Below are 26,418 nucleotides of genomic sequence, written 5' to 3' on the forward strand. Positions count from 1 at the left end.
GCACATGGATTTTAAAAAAAAAATTATAAAATTTATAACAATTTTAAAATTATTTTATTTTCAAATTTTAAAAATAAATTAAAAAAATTTAAATTTTCTAAAATTTATCAAAGAAGTCATATGGTTACCGAAGCATAATTCTCAGATTTGGTCATAATATAAATTTTTTTAATGAATTGAAGAAGAAAAAGACCTCATGAAATGAATGGTGTCACAAACAAACAAGGGGGAGAAAATTGTGAGTGAGATGAAAGGAGACTATTGAGGCTCTCTGTGTCTTGAGAATGATACTGGTAGAGGCAACAAGAATGAGGAATCTCTAGTCACTATGAAGGACACTTGGGAGCTTATTTGTGCCTTAAGAGAGTGAGAGTGAGAGTGAGAGTGAGAGTGAAAGTAGTAGAGGAAACAAGAATGAGGAGTCTCTGGTCATTGTATTATATGTGATTCCCACCACAAATATCAGACTCCCCATGGCCCATTCTCATTTCTAGTGTCTTTTTCTCAATTATTTATTTGATTCTCTGCTTGTGAAACTTTGGTGAAGTCTCTATATTAGTTCCATGGTCAACTTAGCGCCAATTGTAAGGAAGTTTTTTTTTTTTTTTCTCAATCGATGAAAGCGACAAGCGTTATATACCTCTTATGTCCACCGATACTTAAACTTGAAATATTTTAAATTTCTTACACTTATGTTTTACAATGAGATATTTATTATATGAGAACTATATCAACGCCAAAGGAACTAATGCCACTGATAGAAAATATTTTATGAGACCAATATCCCTAAACTATGAGCTCTTTGATAGAAAATATTTAATATCACTTTAGATTGATCACTTCTCATTTCTTAATGATTAATGAGATGACCTGAAAAATTCGCTTTAATAAACACAATAGATGGCATTTTGAACATAGTTTGACATTAAATAAATTTGGCTCATATATATATATAGTACCTTGATTTTGTTTCCAAATGATATAATAAAAATATAGTTAAGATTCCCGAAGTTCAAAAAACCAAAAAAAGGAAAAAAAAAAAGTTTGACACTGCATAGAACCCTGTTTAGACCAAAGAAATAAAATACACCAATGTATAAATAAAAAACAATAATTAAAAACTTCACCACAAATAAAATCATAATCCTGCTCAATGAAATCTGGAACTCCAGGGAAAGAAATCAAACAAGTTTTCAGACAGTTCATAGGCGTATTAAAGTACTACTTCAATAGGAATGTACAAGGATAGAACCCACAAAAGCCTGGACACCAGATTATTACAACTAATATACATCCTTTTTAGAACTCAAACATGGGTGAACTACAAGAGAAAGGATTTAACCAAAGAACCGGAAACACTACTTCAAGCTTCTGCTGCTTTTTCCGAACCCACAGCTTCTTCTTTACCTGTCATTTTAGCTTTCTTCGCTTCATAGTCCTTAACAGCTGCTTTGATTGCATCCTCGGCAAGCATGCTGCAATGGAGTTTCACCGGGGGCAGAGACAGATGCTTTGCAATTTCTCTGTAATACCAAGAGAAGTGAATGCAAATTAGAGCTTTTGTTAATTAAGTATTTTCAGGCAGGCATCTATGCCAATGCAAAATTTTGAGATACAACAGGCTTGATCAGAAATATAAACTGCTTTAACATGATCAGAATATTAGGATATTTCAGGTAACAAGATGCAATGCTTGTGTTCACAATTAGAGGCATATATATATATATATATAGGTACTTATTTATAGCTGCAAAAGGAAAAACGTCAACTAAAATATGTGCACGGATTATGATAAGATTTATATCATGTAAACCATCATATTCACTTTAGGAATTGCATAAATGACCAAAGGGTAATTCACTATTTTCTCTTTACACATGGTGCAGATGTTGGATCAAAGCACACATGCCAGTATACACCACATCAATTAATATGAATGAATATCATAAGCAGTGTCAGAAATTAAGCCAGTAGCATTATGTGATACAATCCCATATGCAATAAGGTTCATCACATGCAGACTTTAGCTAAGCATAGAAAACAAATTACCAACTGATCCAAACTTTGGAGTAAAACACATATGAATAGTCAACACCTCATAAGTGTGCTGATAAGTGAAATGAATATAAACAATCACTTCGTCCTAAAATTTTCATGGCCAATAAATATGTCTATAACGAGTATATGTGATAACCAAAAGTATGCAATACCTAGTATTGTACCCCTAAACATATTAAATTTAAGGATTCACACTTTGTGCCTAACAAGGTTAAAGAAATATCACAATAAAAGGGGAAAGGGCAAAGGAATAGAGCTAAAACTACTACCTTGAAGAAAAAAAACAGCTTATGTGCTGTGAATTTGGTACAAATAAGGTTTCAAAAGGCAAGTTATCAAAGTTTTTTTATTTTGTTAATCATTCTTGATGTACATGATATACAGCCAAAAGCAAACTAATTGCCTTTAAAGGTATGTAATTGTGACATAATGGCCAATAAATAGGTCCAGGTAATTAAGAGAATATCCATGATTTCAACACAGATATGAAGGAAAATGAAAATGTGATCCTAAAAGTAGTACCTAATATTTCATCCTCCAACCTGTTGAATTAAAGGATTCAATTTTTTCACCTTCAAAAAGTTTAAAGAAGCAATGAATGAAAAAAGGAAAAATGAGTAGCAATGTATCTATCTACCTTAAAATAAAAAACTCACATGGTGAGAAATTTGGAGAGTTTGCACAAATAAGGTTCCAAAAAGCAAGTTCATAGAGACTTCTTCCTTAAATTAGTCTTTGTGTATGATATTATACAAGAAAGTTTTGCCTAAATTGTCCATGAAGAAAAAGATAAGTGGCCTTCTCAAAAATGACAATGCCCCATAACACTTAATCCATTTAAAAAGAACAGATGCTATAAGAAGAAAAAGGCAATATCTTCATTGAATTCCAACTTAAGGTTTGTATTAACTAGCTAAATATTAATCACTGTAAGCTCCTTTTTATTTTCTCTTCAACACTTTAGGAATTATGAATTTATGCATGACATTAATGAGGCTTTGCCAAAATCAACAATTATATTTTAAAGCTAGAGTTCACTACCATAGATGCCATAAAAATTTAACTTACGAGTATCCAAAGCTTGTGTTCACCGATGGTCCTTCTGATCACAATGGTGAAATTATTCAGGTTGGACTCTTATTAACTTTCTATATTCAAATCTATTTAGCTTATTTAGATACTAATACAATAATTGCCACATTTCCTAGATGATTTCATGCAATTGGCTGCTTTTTGAATTCAACTCTTCTTAATCAAGGACAGATCAAAAACTAAACGAGGGAAACATGGATCTTCATATCAAAGGAAATATCAGAACTTCACTTTCTAACATTAATAATAAAAAATAATACAAATCATAAGCCAATAACAAATGTTCAATTACAAAGAAAACTTCAAATCAACCTCTCACTCATAATGTGGCAACAAACATGTATATAGATTACAAGAAGGTATGCTTAAACATTGATTGCAAGATGTTGATATCAATTCATGATTACACTCTTGGGTGAAAAGATTCCACAACCCCTGGTTTAACATGAACTACACCTTAGTCAGCTTATCCTACACACCTACAACAAAATCGAGCTTTCATCATTTCTCACCACCACATCCTTCTCCCTAGCATCATGCTATTAAAACTTGCCTAAATTATGTGAAACACAAGAATGGCAACTAGGATGTTAAAGGTACTGTAAAGAAATTTGGCAGTGCCATTGCCTGTACCACAAGGCTGAACAATCAATGATGATATATCCACTTATTGAGCTAAGATCCAGATAAAAAAATAATCACAAAGTAAATATATATCACATCAATAACATAGCTGACACTGGCATAAATTAGTAGATTGTGACACCATAGAACATATATATCAAAGAGAACCAGATTCCAAAACTAAAGTTTCTCTAAAATGCACCAAATAAAGAGCTTAATCAGCAAATTTCTCCACTAATTTAGTGGTTATAAATTCCAATTAATATGCCAACTTCATATGTGAAATATAAGAAAAATCACTGGTGCCTATAAACACAAATACCTGTATTTGTCAAAATTAAATTTCAAGTCTGCACAATATAGTTCACATCATAATACAAGATAACCTTTGACGTATAACAAATTTCAAGCCAGAACTCTATTCTATGCTTTGGAGAAGTATTCACAATATTGTAATCATAAAATCCAATAAATGAATGCATTTAAAATCTACAGACAAATCTTAAGCTAGCATCCAGGGCAGTAAATTAAGATAATGCCTAAAAAATAATATGGAGGCTATTAACTCATCCTCCGTTTCGATACTAAAGATCTCTTCCTTATTATTGCCCTCAACATCAACCAGATTTCCACTCAAAATGTGGTTAATAGATTCACAATGTGCTAAAAAAAATTAATTTTAGGGCATGCAAGAAATATGTAGCTTACGTGTTCTTGATGGTCAGTACTTCTTCCATCTGCTTCCCCTTCACCCATTCAGTAGCTGCAAAAACATTCAGATTAAATCCCCAAAAAATCAATTAAAAAAAAACACGCACATGAGGTACAAAAAATAGACCTTCTCGCAAGGAAAACAAGAAGAAAAATTCCAGAAAATAATACAAAAAAATAATACAAAAAAAGACAACCAGAAATATATATATATATATATATATATATATATATATATATATAGCACGCAATACCACCATGCTACCAAAAATCTCTCAAACCACTAGAAATCAAATCCAAAAAAGGTCAATAGAAAGGAAAACACAAGAAATCAATCCAATTCCACAATCAAAAGGCAGCAACCAATCCAAAAACAAAACAAAAAAACCAAACAAAGGAGAAAGAACAAACCAACAGAAGAGGACGCAATCGCGGAGCCGCAACCGAAGGTCTTGAAGCAAGCATCAACGATCTTTCCCGATTCATCATCGACCTTGATCTGGAGCTTCATCACATCCCCACAAGCCGGAGCACCGACCAGCCCCGTTCCCACCGATGGATCATTCTTATCGAACGATCCCACGTTCCGAGGGTTGTTGTAGTGATCCACCACCCTCTCATGGTACTCCCGCCGGGCCACCGTCATCGCCGGCGACGGCGTTCCTCGCCCAAACCCTAACCCTAGCAACCTCTTTCCCCCAATTCTCATCATTTTTCCTTTTTCCTTTTTGGCCCCCTTCGTTTTTGGATAATTCGCAAAACTAAGAACACAGGGAACAAAACGGTGAATTTATCGAAGGGGAGATCACAGGTGGTGCTGGATGATTAGCTGTGCAGATGTTTGTACACTGAATGTACAACCTGAAAATAAAAACTGCCACGTGTATCTCAAAGAAAATAAATGAAACGTGGCAATAATTAATTGCTTGTTTATTTGTTTCTGGTATTGGGAATTGCAGCTGATTCAATTAAAGAGATAGACGGTTCTGATGGGGACACGTGTCGGATGGTTAGCTTGGTTGCATCCAAAATGAATGGAGCCACATGATGCGAATCAGAAAAGTTTGGGTTTGATTGTTTAAATTTTATATTTATATTTTTTATATATATAATAATTTTTTAGATGGCTTTCAAATCAATTGTGCACTACGAATTGGCTAAATATAGTTGTTCTTTAATCGGTTGGAATTTTTAAATATATATATATATATATTCCACGAAGTTGGCTAAATTGTGAAATAATAATAATAATAATAATTTTTTAAATCAATTTGATAGATATTGTATTAATGTTAATCACTTTAGAATTAATTAGCAATTATATTTATTTACTTGATTAAATTTAAAAAAAATTGTGCACAACTGCTTGTACTTCTAACTTCCAAGAACATGAACCCATTTAATTTTTTATTTTTTTATGAGAATGAATATACTTTACTTCAAAAAAAATCCAAAAATGAATAATATCATCCCACAACAACACAATCAAATAAAGAAACACAAAAAAATTTGATAATTTTCCAAGTTATTAAAAGTACACAATTTTCTCAAACTTCTCACAAATGAGCTTAAATTAAATTTTTAAGAACTCTAATTATATAAAAAAAAATAATAATAAAAAAAACCTAATGGATTCATAAGAACTAAATGATCATGCTTCAATACGGGGCATGGTGGTTGGCAACTCAAGTTCTCCCTTAGGCTCATCTACTACTGGTGTTGATTTGTAATAACAACCATAGAGAATAAGCTGACATAGAGCCAATAATGCTCCTATTCCATTAGGAAGCTGTTCAAAAAAGAAAATAGAAAATTAGTGACATTATTAGATTATTCTTAGTCAAATAAAACATGATTAAATCTAATTAAATAAAAATTATAATATATATGAAGGAAGAATGAACGAGATGCTTACAACGACGAAGATGTCAAAGTGAATGAAGCCGTAGATAGTCCAATCTATCCCATTAAGGCAACCCGCAAGTGACAAGTAAAAAGGCATATATTTCACACTTTTGGTCTTGATAACAAGTTTCTGTAGATCATTACATTATAAAGTTATAAAAATAATTAAAGATCATATGCACGGAATTATCCAAAAAAAGAAGAAGGAAAACATAAAATAAAATAAAAAAACATTATTACCATGACGGATAATGGTGAACCATACATGATGGTTCCAAAGATGACACATAGTGAACCAACAATCTTAGTACGGACATCGTGATTGTGGCCAACAAGCATCACTATGAGGATGACGGCCGTCATGAATATGATTTCAGCTAACAAGATCGCCAACATCTTCAACTGTAACAACAAAAGCCAAACAATTAGATTCATGTTTCATAAGATTAATTATTATGGATGAATTTGATGTTAATTGGGTCCATAATCACGTACTCTGATTTTACGTTTGCCATAGATTAAGAACATTATAATGTAAAGAGCCTCAACAACAAAACCAAATCCATTGATGGTGACAATTAAAAGACTGTTGGGGTGTACAAAAGGCATCCCATAGAACACCCACAAGGCACAATTTAACAATGTGGCCAAGTATGGCACCCGATGAGAAGTCCTCCACTGCTTTCCATATCTTCCAAAACGTAGGTCTAATAATGTGCACAAAAAAAAACATGAAATAGGAATAACGAAAAACTAATAAATACAATAATAAGAAAAGAATACATACACTCGGTGAAATAAAAGAGCCCAAACGTAAGAACATTGCCCTGCGTAGTTGGAAAAGACAAAAAAAAAAGTTAACTAATATAAATAAACATATGAATTACATAAAAAGGACATGAATACAGAAAGGTGTTATACCGATGATGCCAATGATGTTACGAATAGCGTTAGGACTCATCATTGTGTCAAGAAATCAGAGTGAGAAAGCTAAGAAGAAAGTAATTAAGTGATGACCGCTAAGATCAAGAAGGGTTCCTTATATAAGTATCAATAGAACTAGATGAGACACTTATCTGAGTAGAAGTAGAAGTTTTACTTCAAATAAAAATCAATGAACTAATAAGAGATTTGTTTGATTATAATTTCTAATTTGATTAGAAGTCGATGCTTCTATATTATTACTCTCTTATGAGTTACAAGATGTAGTTAGATTCACATTAGTGTTTGGATGCTTGGTTATAGTTCTTTTCAAACCTAGTGATTTTATGCTATTTTAAATAATTATATTTTTATATTAATATTTATTATTTTTTACGTAATCGAAGAAGAAAAGAAAGTAAATTTTTTAATTTTTTTTAAACCTCGGCAAATATTTATAACATCAACTAGCTAGATTTTCAAGTTTGTTATTTAGGGGTTAAAAAATATGTTAAGGGATGGTAAAAAATAAAAAATTAAAATAAAACATTGAATCTGTTTTGAGAAGCTTGCAGGAGGAATATATATATATATATATATATAAATTTGAAAATTGCTAAGAAAATTTTTAAAAATAATAAAAAATAAAAAGAAAGAGATTTAAGGATTAGAAAAAAAATATTTAAAACATTTATATATATATATATATATATATATATATTTTTTTGAGAAAGACGATAGTTCGAATCCGGTGACAAACACGTGGGGAGCTGCGCTCACCACCGAACCCAAATGTCCCTCACCTCAGCGAGATGGAGATCGAACTCGGGAGCCCACGCCGACACTCGGCGAAACACCCCTACATGAGGGACTGACGCTACATGAAACTCAAAATGGTCGTTGGCATATTTAAAACATTTGTATGAAGTCATTGACAGCTAAAAAAAACTTTGGAGTTGTTTTTTTCTTTTTTTCAAAATGTACCAGTGACAATCAGATTTCATAACATAAGACTATAGGAGATAGATTTTAAAGAACAGGAATATGGAGTAAACAGTAAATATATATATATATATATATATATAACGCTCTCTCAGTCCACGGTCGAATGGAACGGCATCATCTGGCGATCGCCGCCGGGAAAGTTTCTATCGATCTACGCCCATGTCATGCTCCCTTCCGCCGCTCTTCCAAACAAGTTCACTTTCACCTTTTTACTCAAAGCTTGCGTCCATGGCTTCTCCTCTTCTCTCTCCTGCCTCCACGCCCATCTCAACCTTCTTGGCCTCCACCGTGACCCATTCCTCCGCTCCTCCCTCATCTTAACCTATGCCCACCATCGCCATATTTCCATTGTCGACCACCTATTCCGGCAACAGACCTCCAATGACACCGCGCTGGTCTCCGCCTACGCTCGCTGCGGCCTGCTCGAGTCCGCGCGGAAGGTGTTCGACGAAATGCCCCAACGAAATCCCGTCTCCTGGGTTGTTCTTTTGACTGCTTAGTCGGGCTCCACGCGGGACGTGGGGGCTCTGGGACTGGGAGTGTTTCGCAGGATGTTGATCGAGTCGGTGGAGTGCATCGAAGCTGCTCTCTCTTCCGCTGCCCGGCTTGGTGCGCTGATTCATGGCCAGCGCGCTTACCTGCTTATTGTTCTAAGTGGAATGCCCGCCCCCAGCCCCGCACTTGGGACTGCGCCTTGCTTGGCATGTATGCAAATTGTGGTCTTGTTGATGATGCATTGAAGGTGTTCGATTGAATGCCTCAGAGAGATCAACCTGCATGGACTGCAATGATCTCTGCACTTGATCTCTTTGGTGAAATGCTGGAATTTGGGTTCAAGCCTGATCACAGTGTGATTTGCATTGCAGTACTGCATGCAAGGGTTAGTAGAGAAGGCTAGGGAGTACTTCAACCTGATGGTGAGGTTTTATTGGATTAAACCAGGTTTGTAACTCTATGGTTGCATGGTGGATGTTCTCTGGCGTGCAGGGCGGCAAGTCGAGGAGGCTTGGAAAATGGTGCATTCCATGCCAATGGAAGCAGATGAGTATGTGCTCAAGAGCCTTCTTTTTACGTGTTGCAATCACATGTTCTTGGAGTATGCGGAGTGGGCAGCGGAGAAGCTCATGTCCTTGAATTCTGGTCAAGCATCATCATATGTCCTGCTTTCAAATACTTATGCGAGTTTGGATCAGTGGGATGGTGTGGAGAAACTGAGGAAGCTAATGAGAGTTCGGGGTGGCCCTAAAACTTAAGGGCTTGCTTGGATGGGGGTATAAGAAGGTTTCATAAAGTAAAGTAAGGTAAGGTAATGGAAGGTAAAAAGAAGTTTTAAACCTTTCATTGCTTGGGATAAGATAAGGTAAATGGAGGTTTTGAAATCTTGTTGTGTTTGGTTTGAAGGTAATTGGAGGTAAGGTTATATAGTAATATTACTAAATTACCCTTAGGATGAAAGACAAAAAAAATTGTAACTTTATTTACAATTACATGAAACCTATACATCATTCACTTCATTGTTTATGTAAATCTCACCGTTAATTATTGCTATATTAATTAATATAATAATATTAATTATGTTACTTTATATTATTATATTATTTAATTATATTAATTAATAATATTATTAATTAATATAATTAAATAATATAATAATATTAACTAATATAATTAATATAATAATTATTATAATTAATAATATTAATTAATACAATTATAAAATTAATATTATATAATAATATTAATAATGATATTAATTAATATAACAATATTAATTTGTATAATTGAGTTATATAATAATATTAATTAATAGTATTATATTATTAATTAATCAAATATCTTGTAATTTTTGTAAATGAGTATGGACATTTTGGTCAATAAAAAAATATTGGTACTCAAAACCTCCATAACCCTCCAATTTGGAGGGTTGAGAAATGAGAGAAAAGTGGAGGTTTTGAAACCTCAATTAACCCCTCTCAACCCATACCTCCCCCTAAAACCTCCTACCCAAGCATGGATTTTTAAAAACCCTTCCCTTATCTTACCCCCAAAAACCTCCAACCAAGCAAACCCTAAGGGTCCAGTGCAGTTGAGTACTTCCTCCGTTCTGAAATATAAATTGTTTGCACTTCCTCAGTTCTAAAATACAAATTGTTTTGTGAAGAAAATTTTATTCTAAAATAATTGTCGATTTACAATATCAAAACAATATTTATTTATTTATTTTTAATTTTTAAATTATATTAATGAAAAGAAGAAAAATAGTTTAATAATTTAATTGATTTTTATATTAAAATTTTAAAAAAAATAATATTATTCTTAATTTTTGCGTTCTGATTGAAGAGATTCTACCTAATTCTTGGAGTCTACTTGCTGTGTCTTTTTTTTCTGCTGCATGCATTCTACCTCATTTTTAAATGCTAATGGAGACACGTGTCATATAGTTAGCTTGGTTGCATCCAAGATGTATGATGCTCCATGATGCGAATCAGATAAGTTTGGGTTTGATTGTTTAAATTTTATATGTATATTTATATATATATATATATAATAATTTTTAGATCGCTTTCAAATCACACTGCTTTGTTCTTTGATCGGTTGGAATTTATATATAGTTATATATATTCCAGGAAGTTGGCTAAATTGTGATATAATAATAATAATAATAATTTTTTAAATCAATTTGATAGTTATTTTATTAATGTTAATCATTTTAAAATTAATTAGCAATTATATTTATTTACTTGACTAAATTTAAAGAAATTGTGCACAACAGCTAGTAAACTTCAACTGACGTCGAACCAATTTCATTTAATTTTTTAAGAATGAATATATTTTATTTCATAATAAAATTCTAAATAAAATTGAATATCCGCACACAAGAACACTATCAAATAAAGAAACAAACCAAAAATTTTGATAATTTGCCAAGATATTAAAAGCATACAATAGTTACAAAATACCAAACTTTCATATTCATTAACGGACTCAAACTTCTCACAAATGGACTTAAATTAAGATTTTAAGAACTCTAATTATTTAAAAAAAAAATTTAAAAAAAACTAATAGATCCATAATAATTAAAATGATCATATTTCAATGCGGGGCATGGTGGTTGGTAACTCAAGCTCTCCCTTGGGCTCATCTTCTACCGGTGTTGACTTGTAATAGCAACCATAGAGAATAAGTTGACATAGAGCCAACAATGCTCCTATTCCATTAGGAAGCTGTTAAATATATATATATATATATATATATATAATTAGTGATATTATTAGATTATTCTTAGTCAAATAAAACATGATTAAATCTAATTAAATAAAAATTATAATATATATGAAGAAAGAGTGAATAAATGCTTACAACAACGAAGATGTCAAAGTGAATGAAGCCGTAGATAGTCCAATCTATCCCATTGAGGCAACCCGCAAGTGACAAGTAAAAAGGCATATATTTCACACTTTTGGTCTTGATAACAAGTTTCTGTAGATTGTTACAATATAAAGTTATAAACATAATTAAAGATCATATGCACGGAATTATCCAAAAAAAGAAGAAGGAAAACATAAAATAAAATAAAAAAACATTATTACCATGACGGATAATGGTGAACCATACATGATGGTTCCAAAGATGACACATAGTGAACCAACAATCTTAGTACGGACATCGTGATTGTGGCCAACAAGCATCACTATGAGGATGACGGCCGTCATGAATATGATTTCAGCTAACAAGATCGCCAACATCTTCAACTGTAACAACAAAAGCCAAACAATTAGATTCATGTTTCATAAGATTAATTATTATGGATGAATTTGATGTTAATTGGGTCCATAATCACGTACTCTGATTTTACGTTTGCCATAGATTAAGAACATTATAATGTAAAGAGCCTCAACAACAAAACCAAATCCATTGATGGTGACAATTAAAAGACTGTTGGGGTGTACAAAAGGCATCCCATAGAACACCCACAAGGCACAATTTAACAATGTGGCCAAGTATGGCACCGGCGAGAAGTCCTCCACTGCTTTTCGTTTCCATATCTTCCAAAACGTAGGTCTAATAATGTGCACAAAAAAAAACATGAAATAGGAATAACGAAAAACTAATAAATACAATAATAAGAAAAGAATACATACACTGGTGAAATAAAGAGCCCAAACGTAAGAACATTGCCTGCGTAGTTGGAAAAGACAAAAAAAAAAGTTAACTAATATAAATAAACATATGAATTACATAAAAAGGACATGAATACAGAAAGGTGTTATACCGATGATGCCAATGATGTTACGAATAGCGTTAGGACTCATCATTGTGTCAAGAAATCAGAGTGAGAAAGCTAAGAAGAAAGTAATTAAGTGATGACTGCTAAGATCAAGAAGGGTTCCTTATATAAGTATCAATAGAACTAAATGAGACACTTATCTGAGTAGAAGTAGAAGTTTTACTTCAAATAAAAATCAATGAACTAATAAGAGATTTGTTTGATTATAATTTCTAATTTGATTAGAAGTCGATGCTTCTATATTATTACTCTCTTACAAGTTACAAGTTTTGGTTAGATTCAAATTAGTATTTGGATGCATGCAAAAGGAGTTCTAGTTCTTTTCAAAATTAGTGATTTTATGCTATTTTAAATATTTATATTTTTATATTTTTATATTTTTATTTATTATTTTTACTTAATTTAAGAAGGAAAGCAAGGAATTTTTATTTTTTATTTATTATTTTTTTTAAACCTCTGAAAATATTTATAACATCAACTAGATTTTCAGGCTTGTTATTTAGGGGTTAAAAAAATATGTTAAGGGATATTTTAAAATAAAAAATTAAAATAAAACGTTGTATCTGTTCTGGGAAGTATGCACTGGGAAAAAAATATATATATATATATATATAGTTCTCGCCTATCATAAGATGCAACGTGTCCCCATAAAAAAATTAATTATAATAGTAAAAAATAAATTGACACATGCCTCGTCTAATTGTGGGTTTTTTAATTAAAAAATATATATTTACCAGATTTCATAACATAAGAGATAGATTAAAAGGGGCTTTTGCAGGTGTACCCTAAAAAATTTTGAAATTACATATTTACCCCTGAATAAAAATTAATTGCATACATATCCTTGAATAATATAGATAATTGCGTATATACCCTTAGGGTTCAAATTAGTTAAAAAATTATCTATTAACAAACAACAAATATATAAAATTACCATTATACCATTGCATATATACCCTTGAAAAGTTTTTTTAAGTTGTACAAGGGTTATTTTGGACCTTTTGTAAATCTTAATCCAAGTTATAATCATAGTTATTGCCGGAATCTAACAGTATATCCATAATTACCTATATTTTTCAGGGATATATATATACAATTATGATTTTTCGGAGGGTAAATATGTAATTATAGAACTTTTGAGGTGTTTATAACCAATTCTCCCTTTTAAAAAACCAGGAAGAGGGACTAAATAGTAAAAAAAATTACAGGTAATTAATTTGCTCAAGTTTTTCTAATTAAAAGCAAATTGCGTAAATACCCCTCTGAAAACATGAAATTGCAAAACGCTTTCTCAGTCCACGGTTCGCCATCGGACACTTCCCGTCCGACAAGGTCCACGGTCGAATGGAATGGCATCATCCGGCGATCGCCGCCGGGAAAGTCTCTGTCGGTCTACGCCCATGCCATGCTCCCTTCCGGCGCTCTTCCAAACAAGTTCACTTTCACCTTCCTACTCAAAGCTTGCATCCATGGTTTCTCCTCTTCCCTCTCCTGCCTCCACGCCCATCTAATACTTCTTGGCCTCCATCGTGACCCCTTCCTCCGCTCCTCCCTCATCTCCACCTATGCCCACCATCGCCAGGTTTCCATTGTCGACCACCTATTCCGGCAAGAGACCTCCAATGACACCGTGGTCTACACCGCGCTGGTCTCCGCCTACGCTCGTTGCGGCCGGCTCGAGTCCGCGCGGAAGGTGTTCGACGAAATGCCCCAACGAAATCCTGTCTCCTGGGCTGCTCTTTTGTCAGCTTATTCGGGCTCCACGCGGGACGTGGAGGCGCTGGGAGTGTTCCGCAGGATGTTGATCGAGTCGGTGGAGTGCACCGAAGCTGCGCTTGTCTCTGCTCTCTCTTCCGCTGCCCGGCTTGGTGCACTGATGTATGGCCAGCGCGCTCACCTGCTTATTGTTCTAAGTGGAATGCCCGTCCCCAGTGCCGCACTTGGGACTGCCTTGCTTGGCATGTATGCAAAATGTGGTCTTGTTGATGATGCACTGAAGGTGTTCGATAGAATGCCTCAGAGAGATCAACCTGCATGGACTTCGATGATCTCTGCACTTGCCGCGCATGGACGTGGTCCTGAGGCACTTGATCTCTTTGGTGAAATGCTGGAATTTGGGTTCAAGCCTGACAGTGTGATTTGCATTGCAGTACTGCATGCTTGTAGTCATGCAGGGTTAGTAGAGAAGGCTAGGGAGTACTTCAACCTGATGGTGAGGGTTTATGGGATTAAACCAGGTTTGGAACACTATGGTTGCATGGTGGATGTTCTCGGGCGTGCAGGGCAGGTCGAGGAGGCTTGGAAAATGGTGCATTCCATGCCAATGGAAGCAGATGAGTATGTGCTCAAGAGCCTTCTTTGTGCGTGCTGCAATCACATTTTCTTGGAGTATGCGGAGTGGGCAGCGGAGAAGCTCATGTCCTTGAATGCTGGTCAAGCATCATCATATGTCCTACTTTCAAATGCTTATGCGAGTTTGGGTCAATGGGATAGTGTGGAGAGACTGAGGAAGTTAATGAGAGCTCGGGGTGTCCCCAAAATTTCAGGTTCTAGTGCAGTTGAGTAATAAACAGTCTTGGGAATGGCAGACTGAAATCTCTCATTACCCCATTGGATCAAATGTCTTCAATGCATATTCCTCATTGAAGAGATTCTACCTTACTCTTGGAGCATGCCTACCTTCTGCATTTCTATTTGTGCATGCTGGTGAGTTTCACATCTCAATCTTCTTAGGATATTTAATTATTTGAATAAGATTTTCCGTAAGCAATATTGATTGTAATCCCACATGACTTTTCAAAAAACTTCAGTAACATTTAATTGTGCTCAAAGTTGCTAACAACAATGACAAATGTTATACACCGACTCTGGCCCTACTTAAGAATTAATTGAGATGCAATATAAGTTACCCTGATTGAAGAAAATTCTGCATAGAGGAGCTTGGGCTGAACTACAACAGTTAGTAACCTCAAGGCATTGCTTTTGTCGGAAAAATTTATATGTTTCCCATGTCATGGTCATCTACATTTAATCTCTCTTATATTACTCTTATGACAAGAATGGAGCTCTGCTTCTCATGTTTCTACCTTTTACTGTGTGATGTAACTGATTCAAATAGATATAAATAGTCTAGTATGTTTTTTTTTTAATTTTCACTTGGAGGAATCGTGGTATATTGCAGAACCCTTTAGAATTAACATTTGATTGATTGATACCTTTACACATACCACAGACTAACTTTTCATTTTTTTTTTTTTTTATTATGATGCATTACCAAATTTCCCATAGCACATTCATATCAGTTAAGACGATCAACATAGGTTGCAGTTATTTTGTTATAACATAGTCCTTTTTTTTATTGGTGTGTTGTTGCATAGTTCATAGATTTTAATTATGAAGATGGGTCATTGATAAAATCTTCTTGCTTGATAATAAAATTTAACTGAATATGTAGTGTTCTTGGTGCCAGAATATGAATGCAAAAAGAAAATTACTTGGAATTCAAGAGATTTGTTACTGTCATCTTGGTATGGTTGCTCAAACATTTATACATTTAATCCAAGGTTTATGCATTTTATGTCAATGTTAAATGTAAGGAACAGTGTACAATAGATTTTCAAGCATTATGAATTTCTGTTTTTTGCCCTTAAGTGCCACCTATATTATCATATGAAGATTTTAATTCAAACTTCATGTTGTTTTGTTGCTTTGAGATTCACTCAGATTGACAGCCCTGTTGATGGATAACCTATCCCCTGACTCTTTGGATTCTTTTTTTTTGGTGATATAGAATCTATCAATGATAAGTTAGGCTTTAACCCAATCCTGTTTTCTCTTGGTTATGTTCCTCTTCACATCACTGATCATTGTTTTGTTTATCTATGTTCAAGGATCGTGGCATTGAGGGTATAAGCATGCTCAACCTCTTCCGGTGCAAAACAGACAACTTCTCTTCTAACCCTTAAATTCTCCTCCCCAACCATGGAATTTTTCAGGCAGCTTAACAAGGTATTTCATTTTTTTGTCTTGTGAAACCAATAGGATGTAAATAATTGAAGTGGTGTTTCACTTTTTAATGAGGTTTACTTATTATTTTTAGGGAATCTTCTCTTGTTGGTAATTTTTGGTGATACACTTCAAATAAATTTTGTATAGTCTGACAAAAATGGTTGGTGATTTTTTATTTTTTTGCAAGTTTCTGTAAATGTTGACCTAATGTGTGTAGTTCACTATATCATGAGTTTTGGCAAGTTTAGTCTTGTTTGTTTTGCTATAAGATGAAAATCAGTAGGTGTTCTTTACTTGATGGATGGTATAGATAACCTTTTTTCGGTCTTTAGGAGATAAGGGAATTAATTATCAAACTTTAAATTCAAGAGCTAATAACAAGAAGAATGAAAATTTTCTACATGCTTGAGGATGTGAGAAATGGTGTAATGATCTTTATTGCTTGTGGGATTTTGTGGTGTTCATTAGGTCTTGTGTCATGAAAATCCTTCTTCCATGTGTTAGAGTTTATTTTAGCTGCATATATTTGAATAGAGACTCTTAGCTTTCCAACAAAGTAAAAGGTTTCAAAAAGTAATAATGCTTGCTAGATCTATTATCATCTGATCAAGATTAATTAAACTATATAATATCATGAAAGGTCTATTTATTGGACAGGCAATTGAGTGAAAAGTCCTTCAAATGGTTCATAGAACCCTAGATCTCAGAAGGGAGAAAAACATTTTGCTTTTGCTTGATCTGTAAAATTTTTTGAAATATCTTTAATTACGAGTGAACTTTTTGACGAGTTAATGCACTGCATTGCATTTGTGTTCATAAGTTCGTCGTAACAAATTTAGAGCTTGTGGTTTAATAATTAATTGGTGGACTATCATCTTGTGCTATTAATTTGACAGATTTGAAAACTTTGGAGTACAACCTTTTAATAGTTAACAGCTTTTATCCTTTGTATTGTCTTGCATTTATGGCCATTTGAATCAAGTTAAATTTCATTCTTGAAAAAGTGTTTAAATTTCAAACCATTACTTGTATCTTAAATAAGTTAAATAGAGAATCTTCTACAAAAGTTCAAGATTGTCTTCACCACGTGCAATGAAAGGTTATTGAAATAAATCTAAAGTAAGTCTCATTGAAAAATTTCTCTATTTTTTTTCTACAAGGCTTGATATAGCGTTTGTCACAATTCACAAGTGTGCGTTCTCAGTTCATGCAAAATCCAAGCAAAACACACTCTGGAGAAACTCAAGCTTTTGTTACTTCCTATCATTTTCTAAACATTCTGAAAGGGGTTACCCTTGCAAAACCATATTTTTAAATGCATGTTTCATAATTCTTCAATCTTGTTAGTATTTTTGTACTACTACTTTATATGTCACAACGTCTCAGATCGAATTGTATTAGATTGCTACCTATCGACTTGTCCTACTCTACAAAACTTGATTCTGTCATTTCAATGGCTGACTTCTTGTCCTAATGGTTTGTCCAATATAAGTTAAATTGCTCGACTACACTTAATGTTCCTGTTGACATATCCTGCCACAATGTCCATCTCCTTTAAAGCCAGAAGGAAAAATCCAATGGCCAGTGTATAATCACATATATATTGAAGAGCTTTTCACATAGTCCTTTGATCTAAGGCAATAGCTATGCATGCATCCTAATAGCCTTGAGTGAAAATAGGCTTGTAGCCTTGTACCATATGCAAAGTCTTGACTCTTGAAGCTGTAGGTTGAGAATCTTTTGAGGTAAAGCTAAAGTGTGGTTCTAGAAAAGTCTCACAGCCTATAAATAGGAAATTAGGCTTTGAGGCTATAAACAATCCAAAAACCAAAGCTAGTAGGCCTTCCCTAGTTCCATGTCTTCTCTTTCGTTCTTCAACCATCCTGTGAAAACCATTAATAAGTCCAAATCTTGTAAGCAATCTTCTTTTCAATAAAAACACTTCACTTACACTAGTGCCCCACAGATCCCTCCATCTCCCTTAACACTTTTCTGAAACATCCCTGAGGGCCTGAGGCACACATGAATTTCTTATCCTAGAAAGAATGGAATTTTTAGTACATATTTTTTATTTTGGATCCAAATTGAAGCAAAATACCTTTTTTCATTATGGTAATCAATTTATGGGAACTAAATAAATCATTTTTCATGAAGATATATAGTATGGAAGAGTAAACCAGAGGAGAGACTGTAATGTTGTTAGGCAACTACTCCATTGGTAAAGCACGTAAACCATCTTATGGTTGTAACGAGATATATAGAATTCTAATAGATTTATTGTTAATTTCTAATATAAATTTTCATTAACTGTTATTTTTTCCTATCTGACTAGGTAATATATATATAATAATATGGAACAGAACTTCCTTGAGAAAACAAACTATATGGCATTTTTATACCTTTAGGTTGATACCTGTCCTTTGCACATAGTTAGAGAGGGACTTGAGATAACTAGAAATGCTTTGAAACCAGGAATTGATTATTCTAGGGGTAGTAATGCTTAACTAAAACACGGGGAACCGATAATAACTGAATCAAGGTACAAATAACTACAGAGACGCTGAACCTAGGAACTGAAATATGTGTATACCCCCTCAGATGGAAAATAAAAATGTCTTGACTTTCTAAGTTATATGCTCTTGCAGTATTTATGTACATACTGCAAAGCAAGGGTGTGAAGGGGTCGGAAGAATCACTACGACCACACAAACATCTACATAATGTACCCTTGGATGAAGGAACTCTCAACATAAATCATGGTCAGATAAGATCTTGTTACTTGTTGGCTTCCCACCCTCTAAGCAATAGATTGGAGGAATAGTCTCAGTGTACAATTCCCCGTATGTCTTCCAGCAAAACGGATCATACATGTGGTATTTTTCTTGCAGAGGTCTGAGTTCCACTTGAGTCAGGCTTATGTCTGAGCAAGGTATGCTATCACTGCATGCAAAATGCACCGGCTTGACCGTGTATGTTCCTTTAATATTCTCGTATTTTATGCCTGACAATGCCACAGCTGATGTTTGGTTCTTGCAAGTGCTTTTATCACAATAGAACTGATCAATGATAATAGGTGTTTGAACCTCAGAGACATCGATGTTTGAGAACCTAACATTCTGCACAGAACCTGATCCTCCCTGCAAGATTTGTAAGTAATTTTTTACGTGTCTCTTGATGATGTAAATGTATAACGGAACGAAGTATTTTTATTCTGAATTTCTCATCAGAGAATGTAATGTTTGCAGAGAAAGTAGTGAAGCCAACTCACCTGCCAGGTCTTGATTCTGACACCGTTCATGGTATCATGCATGTTGATGTACTGCACTGTGATGTTGGAGACACATGCCTTGGTATTGTCCCTTCCAAGTCCTCCGATGCTGATCCCGTGTCCGGGCCCACAATTTACGTTGTGAATGTAGACATTGGAGCAACCTGTTTGGATTGAGATGCAATCGTCCCCTGCACAAAATAATGCAAGTCAAGATCTCCAACAAAATCATTTTTATCAGGTGCATTCACAGATACAGTACACTGTCTGTCCACTGCATGTTAATTGTGCTCCATAAATTACTATCATTATTATCACTATTGTTTAATCTCATTGTTCTAATGATACATTGCAGAAATGTGCAGAAATTACCGCAACCCAAATCGGTGTGATGTATGGTAACACCTCTGGAATTCTGCAAATGGATTCCGTCAGTATTAAGACTGTCGCCGGGGGATGAAACAGTCATGTTGTAGACGAGAACGGACTCGCAGTTATCAAATTTAAGATGGCATTGAGGGCTGTTCTGAATGGTGATTCCGGTGACGGTAACATTCGTGCTTCCATAGAACCTCAAAGCCTGCAACACAAAGAGAAACTAGTTCTGGTTTAGAAACTGCAAATCAATGTCTTTAAAAACAGATTTTTAATTTGTAAAAACATTTACAGTTGGTTTGATGCTTGGCATCTTCTTGTTCAATTCTATTGCCACCTGCCATTGGACATCAAAAACAAAGTTTTTGTGAGTATTGATTGAGAGGAAATTTATTAATTTGGAAGTTATGAATGGTTGTGTGAGAGTTTACAGGATCATCTTCAAATGGAGTGTTTGTCCACCAAACACTACCCTGCCCTTCAATGATGCCATTGCCTCTAATTGTTATTCCTCTCAGTTTTGTGAACTCTAGCCATTGTAACAGGCCTGAACCCCAAGCTTTTGGGTTTGTTGGTGCAATGATCTTCCCATCCAACTACAACACATCATAACAAAAAAAATTTAAGTTAAAATTATATATATATATATATATATATATAAATAATTGCAGACATATAACTAATTTTTCTTTGATTGTTTGAGTTCTATATGAGTCTTAAACTTTTGTTTGCTAAATTTTTTTCCCATAAAATGAATATTTGTAGTAAAAGCAAATTTTACATGGTTGGTGTATGGAAAGTAGTTAAAAATAAAAAAAATAAAAAATAAAAAATAAAAAAGAAATGGGGACCTGAAAGTAATGTTTTGCCCATGACAAGCCTACATATAAAACATACAAGTCCTTGATGTAGAGATAAAATAGACATTGTATGGTGTTGGTGTTGTGCATGTGACCTAACTTGCCCTTTATCCCTTTCTGTGAAAAGAGATCATTCCACAGATGAATAAAGTATATTGTCACACTTAAATTGTTATTATTATTATTATTATATTCTACCATCATAACAAACTAAAAATTTATCAAACTAATGAGTCATGTGATATCTGTTCTTTTTATTTTTTTATTTTTTTTATTTTTATTTTTCCAGTTATCTGGGTAAACAAACAATTCCAACTCCTGGTCCTAGACCTGTTTCCCATATAAATATTAACACTTTGTGTTAAGCCAGAATGATTTCTCAATCTGCCAACTGTTTTTAAACTTTGCCAAAAAAACAAACTCAGTCACGGGTCCTTGGTTCTCTAATAATCTTCTCAACTTTCATATTTTTTTAATAACTTAATTATATTATTTAATTTAATCAATATAAAACTATTAATTTCCAAAAAAAAAAAACTACCTGAAATACAATGTTTGGTTGACAATAAGGTCCGGAGAATGAAATCGGTCCTACTAAAAACTCTAATTCAGAAGGTATGATCATCGTCGATGCCTCAACTTTACAAGAAGCCGCCCATGCAGCTTGAAATGCCTGCATTGCGTTAAAAAATTAAATCCAGATAATATATTTGGTTTGCATCTGCATTAAAAAAAAATATATATATACATATGCGTTTAATTACCTTAGTATCATCGGTAAGGCCATCTCCTTTTGCACCGAAATCAAGTACATTGAAAACCGATGAACTTAACGAAGCCGGAGGTGATGGGTATTCGACGTCGGGCTTCGGCTTTTGTTTAGATGAATTACCATCATGGTGGTGGCTACCACCTTTTGCTTTAGACTTCCCTTTCTTTTGAGCAAAAGAAGAAGAAGAAGAACTACTACTACTCTTCTTTGTTCTCCAATGCTTACCTCTCCTTGCATTGCATGTATTAAAGTTAGAACATAACATAAGAAACACAAAGATGAGGAGAAGCACAATGGCTTTAACTCTCAACCCTCTACTACTCATCTTGAGAAAAAAAAAGAGTGATATAAAAAAAAAGGTAAGTAATTGAGAGAGAAAAAAGAGAGAAAGAGACTAATGAGTTTGCTAGTGAAGGAGGGAAGCAAGTGTTTAAATAGGCAGCCAACTTCACACACACACACACACACACAAACATATTAAATTCATTTAAGTGCAAAGCAATTGATGACACATCCCACACTTCATTCTTTCTCTCTTATTTTTTTATTTCTTTTTTTTATAATGTGAAAATTAGTTAAGATGCAAAGACAAAAGATGGAGTGTTAATCATATATATATTAATTAAGGTTTAGATTTAATGGAGTGTGATTAATAGCAAGAGTCACATGCAACGGTCACGGGTGAGAGAGCTTGGTACTTTTGTCCACTCTTTACCAGTAAACTGCCACAATTGCAGAAAGAAAACAAGGGGCCATCTTCATCTTCATCTTCAATTCTTTCATTTTCAAATTCAACAAAAGTAGGTGAAGTGCATTGCCTTCAATGATATGTATATGTGTATATTTGTAGTTATTTGTATTTAACATGATATCAGAGCTAGATGTTGTATTATAACATATAATTAAGTTAAACTTTTTAAACCCTATTGAGAAGATTGATAAAATTATTGTAAATGGTTAGATGGAGTAAAAATAAATTTTTTTAAAGAATAGATCTATATGGTAGCATTTCAAATTAAACATAGAACAGCTCATGTGATTGTGATTGTGATTGAGAGGGATGCAAATATTAGCCATTTTGAGAACCACAAGTTGAACATCCTCTGAGATTCCTCACCCAATCCATTTTGTGTGCTTTGTAATCTCTATCTCTTTTATATTTTATTATTTTATTTTATTTATTTAGTTTTGGAGAAAAGGGACCAATGTTATTTCAAGGGACCAATGGCTTGTAAACCTCATTATCTCTAAGGATTGAATGGAATAATGTTTTTTTTGGGGACCTTTGTTGTTGATTGGTTGTTTCTATCTCTTTGCTTTTTAATCACTTGCAAATAATAACTTTTCTTACATTCTTTCTGTTAGAAATACACAAGAAAGGTGTATTAAGTGTAGTCATTTTCATAGTACACTCTTTTTCTCTTTTTATTTTTCCCCCCTTTTTCCTTTACTTCCTCTTCATCTCAGTTAGTCATAAAAAGTTTCATTGAGTTCTCTTGTGATTCCTTCTACTTTTGTTTAAGTTATAGGGTAAATTCTTGCACAATGTTTGGGTGATTGGTGAAATTTTTTTAGCATTTTATTACATATGTATCATCTAGATTAGATTTTTAAGACAAGTCCATAATTGTACTTGAATATATGATGGATATATGAAAAAATCACCATAAAAATGACTGAGCATTGATGAATTTTATTTTTATACAGAAGGTCAATGGTTTGACTTTTTTGATGCATGGATGAACATAAATAAAATGTGTAGTGCTTTATCCCGATATATGTACATGAGATTTATTGGGTAAATATTAAAAAAAATTTTATTAAAAAACAACACTGGTAGAAAATAAATAAAAATAAATAAAATAAATAAAAATAAATAAAATAAGATAAATGTAAATAAAATGAGAATTATGATCCTAGGACTCAATCGATAGAGTGGCCGGGATTTTAAATAAATGATGATTAATATTGTTAAATATCAATACATAAATACCCTATAAGATTCTTCTTTTCACATAAATCATAACTGAGTAGTTAATTAGTATTTAAATCTCCGTACTTCACTAATAAAGAACTTTCAATTATTGGATGAAAGTATATATTTCTTGAAGTGTGAATAGTGATTATATATTGGTGGTCCTAGCGCTCAAGTATATATAGGTCTTATTTCCATTAACTCTGTCGAGAATATTTGTGCATTTCCCTGTTTTTTTTTTTTTAGTGTCCTATCCACTCATATTGGTAAAAAAAGCTATGACAATCAAAAATTTTTTTAATACAAAGCATGGTAAAGCCACATGAAGGTTTTTTTCATTTTATAAAAACTTTCAAATTTTTAAATTGTATATCTACCATCAACTCGAACAGAAAAATGAGTCAATCCATCCATCTAAAAAAATATTAATGGGAATATTTGAGAAAATAAAATATAAAACTTTATTTTTTTAAACTTAATATATCAAAGGTTTGAAGGGAAAAATAATCCCCGAGTAGTTTATCTGTTATATAAATAAATAAATAAATAAATAATGTACGAGGTTATTAATCAAAATCTTTGCCAAATAATGCTATTTAAACAAAACACACTTCTAAAATATGTTTTTCAATAAATAAAAATGTTTAGCTGAGAGTTTTGTTTGCACAAATAATAATGCTGATGTTTTATATAGAATATTTTATAAAATAATGATATAAAATAGATAAACCAGTAATGCATTTAAATAAAAGAGTTATAGAGGATACAACAAAACTGGACAAATAAATGATCCACTAGATGTGAAAAAACTAAACAAAATAAACAAAAAAAACAACTGGTGACAAAAAAAATAATCATTGCTAGGATGGCACTTGCTTATAAAATCAATTGTCAACGCATGTATCAAACGACTATCTCACCATGATCACTCCCAACATTTATATGGGACTCTAGTAACTCAAATAATAATTTTTCTCAATTTCAATTTTATCACTTGTATATATATATATATATATATATATATATATATATATATATATATATAACCATGTAAAAAAAACAAATGCAATACATTTATTAAAATATGAAATCGGACAGATATATATTACCTAAAGATTGATATGCATATATAAAAGAAGAAGATAAAAAAAAAAAACCTAACCACAAAAACTTTCCATTTTTTTAAAGAAATAATGAAATGTACATATTTTTTCATTTATTAAAAAGTGTGCAAACAATTTGTTTGTAATAAAATAAATGCAAAACAAAAAGACAATAAGAAAAGTAGTTAGGGCAAACACTAGAGACCTGACAGAGCAATTAAGAACGCCAGAAAGTCAGGTGTCTCTTTTGTTATACATGATACAAAGTTACAAGCCAATACTCCCACTATGACCCATGCCAACCTTATATTTATTGTTTTAATATATCTTCCAATATATAAATAAATATGTATGGTTCTGAAACAACACAATTTGTAGTGGTTGAAATTATTTCTTGCATGTATGTTTTTTTTCATTACTCTTCAACTAACTATATTGTTGTTATAATTAACCTATATTAATACAGTAAAGGTAATATAAATTAACCAATACATGCTGTATACATTGAAGCTAAAATTTGTTTAAATAACTGATATAAATTATTATCTGCATTAGCAATGATATTTTAATTAATTAATAGAAAAGAACATGTTAGCATCCAAACTTCAAACATTTATTTAGATAATACCTATGATTTATTTATTTAATTAGTTCTTTTAGTTTTTTAAAAAGAAATGTTAACAAACCATTTTGGTAAAAATGTATATGAAAGAAATAGCAAGCGGTAATAAGTAAATAAATAAATAAATTTACATAAATTTAAGTGAAAATCTAAAATAGAGAAAAACTATAAGAAAAGAAGGAGAAGATGATTTAATTATGTCAAAATTAAGTACAATGGTAATAGTTCAGTTTATCAAAATCATTTTATCATAATAAAATCATAAAAATATGTTTAACTAGATCCTAGACCACAAGTTAATTTAGTCTAGATTTAGTCTATGCAGTTGTTTAACTCTATTGTTTCAAATTCTGCTTGCCTGATCCCTCAATTACTACCACAAATCTTCCAAAAAATTACATAAATCACTACAGTAATAGTATATATAGTTTTTGTGGTTGGATAAAAAATGAATTTATGTCACCAGCTTTAACAATATCTTACATTCTCCATATATCTCTTATTAAAAGAAATATGAAGACAATATCACTCTGAATTATTACTGATATATATATAGCAATAATTCTTTAGAGAAAGCAACATAAGATTTGAAAATAGGTTGCCTAGAGATTATCAATGTTTTATGTATATAACAAAAACTCTGATGCATCTAACCTGAGCTTATGTATCATGAGTGTGTGGCAGCATTAAAGACAGCGGCATGGTTTTGCTTGTCTTCTTCCCTTTCTCTACCATACATGACATTTCATTGGCCCCATTTGCCTCCACCTTGTATTATTTTCAAATTAATCAAAATTAACAAATCCAAAAGTCCATAGCAATACATGTGAT

At 32.7% G+C, this 26,418-nt stretch overlaps 5 protein-coding genes and 1 pseudogene across 7 annotated transcripts; 2 read left to right on the top strand and 4 right to left on the bottom strand.

Annotated features, from left to right (window-relative positions):
• Positions 1-1,122: 1,122 nt before the first annotated feature.
• On the bottom strand, positions 1,123-5,253 carry LOC120251826 (iron-sulfur cluster assembly protein 1-like). The gene is made up of 3 exons (XM_039260477.1): positions 4,897-5,253; positions 4,483-4,537; positions 1,123-1,523 (listed from the first exon to the last, which is right to left on the bottom strand). The coding sequence occupies exons 1-3, from the start codon at positions 5,195-5,197 to the stop codon at positions 1,364-1,366; spliced, it is 516 nt and encodes a 171-aa protein (XP_039116411.1). The 5' UTR covers positions 5,198-5,253; the 3' UTR covers positions 1,123-1,363.
• Positions 5,254-6,136: 883 nt separating this feature from the next.
• LOC120251387 lies at positions 6,137-7,354 on the bottom strand (annotated as a pseudogene).
• Positions 7,355-8,480: 1,126 nt separating this feature from the next.
• On the top strand, positions 8,481-8,816 carry LOC120251388 (pentatricopeptide repeat-containing protein At3g62890-like). Its single transcript, XM_039259918.1, has one exon. It carries the CDS (start codon positions 8,481-8,483, stop codon positions 8,814-8,816), a length of 336 nt encoding a protein of 111 aa, XP_039115852.1.
• A 2,559-nt stretch (positions 8,817-11,375) lies between these two features.
• On the bottom strand, positions 11,376-12,656 carry LOC120251932 (bidirectional sugar transporter SWEET6b-like). The gene is made up of 6 exons (XM_039260584.1): positions 12,590-12,656; positions 12,459-12,495; positions 12,162-12,378; positions 11,907-12,068; positions 11,677-11,796; positions 11,376-11,540 (listed from the first exon to the last, which is right to left on the bottom strand). Exons 1-6 carry the CDS (start codon positions 12,630-12,632, stop codon positions 11,403-11,405), a joined length of 717 nt encoding a protein of 238 aa, XP_039116518.1. The 5' UTR covers positions 12,633-12,656; the 3' UTR covers positions 11,376-11,402.
• A 1,165-nt stretch (positions 12,657-13,821) lies between these two features.
• LOC120251621 (pentatricopeptide repeat-containing protein At5g06540-like) lies at positions 13,822-19,761 on the top strand. Of its 3 annotated transcripts, none has more exons than XM_039260208.1 (3): positions 13,822-15,310; positions 16,495-16,612; positions 19,686-19,761. In XM_039260208.1, the coding sequence occupies exon 1, from the start codon at positions 13,875-13,877 to the stop codon at positions 15,168-15,170; it is 1,296 nt and encodes a 431-aa protein (XP_039116142.1). In that variant the 5' UTR covers positions 13,822-13,874; the 3' UTR covers positions 15,171-15,310; positions 16,495-16,612; positions 19,686-19,761. The 3 variants fall into 3 exon arrangements, with proteins under 3 accessions (XP_039116142.1, XP_039116144.1, XP_039116145.1); XM_039260210.1 differs by lacking the exon at positions 19,686-19,761 and adding an exon at positions 19,258-19,342; XM_039260211.1 differs by lacking the exons at positions 16,495-16,612; positions 19,686-19,761 and adding an exon at positions 16,328-16,367.
• Positions 19,071-22,323, bottom strand: LOC120251620 (polygalacturonase At1g48100-like). The gene is made up of 7 exons (XM_039260207.1): positions 21,880-22,323; positions 21,657-21,788; positions 20,687-20,851; positions 20,548-20,592; positions 20,253-20,460; positions 19,881-20,071; positions 19,071-19,749 (listed from the first exon to the last, which is right to left on the bottom strand). The coding sequence occupies exons 1-7, from the start codon at positions 22,210-22,212 to the stop codon at positions 19,357-19,359; spliced, it is 1,467 nt and encodes a 488-aa protein (XP_039116141.1). The 5' UTR covers positions 22,213-22,323; the 3' UTR covers positions 19,071-19,356.
• Between the last annotated feature and the right edge of the window lie 4,095 nt (positions 22,324-26,418).

Source organism: Dioscorea cayenensis, chromosome 20 (genome assembly GCF_009730915.1).
Source record: "Dioscorea cayenensis subsp. rotundata cultivar TDr96_F1 chromosome 20, TDr96_F1_v2_PseudoChromosome.rev07_lg8_w22 25.fasta, whole genome shotgun sequence".
In the NCBI taxonomy this organism is placed as follows: Eukaryota; Viridiplantae; Streptophyta; class Magnoliopsida; order Dioscoreales; family Dioscoreaceae; genus Dioscorea; species Dioscorea cayenensis.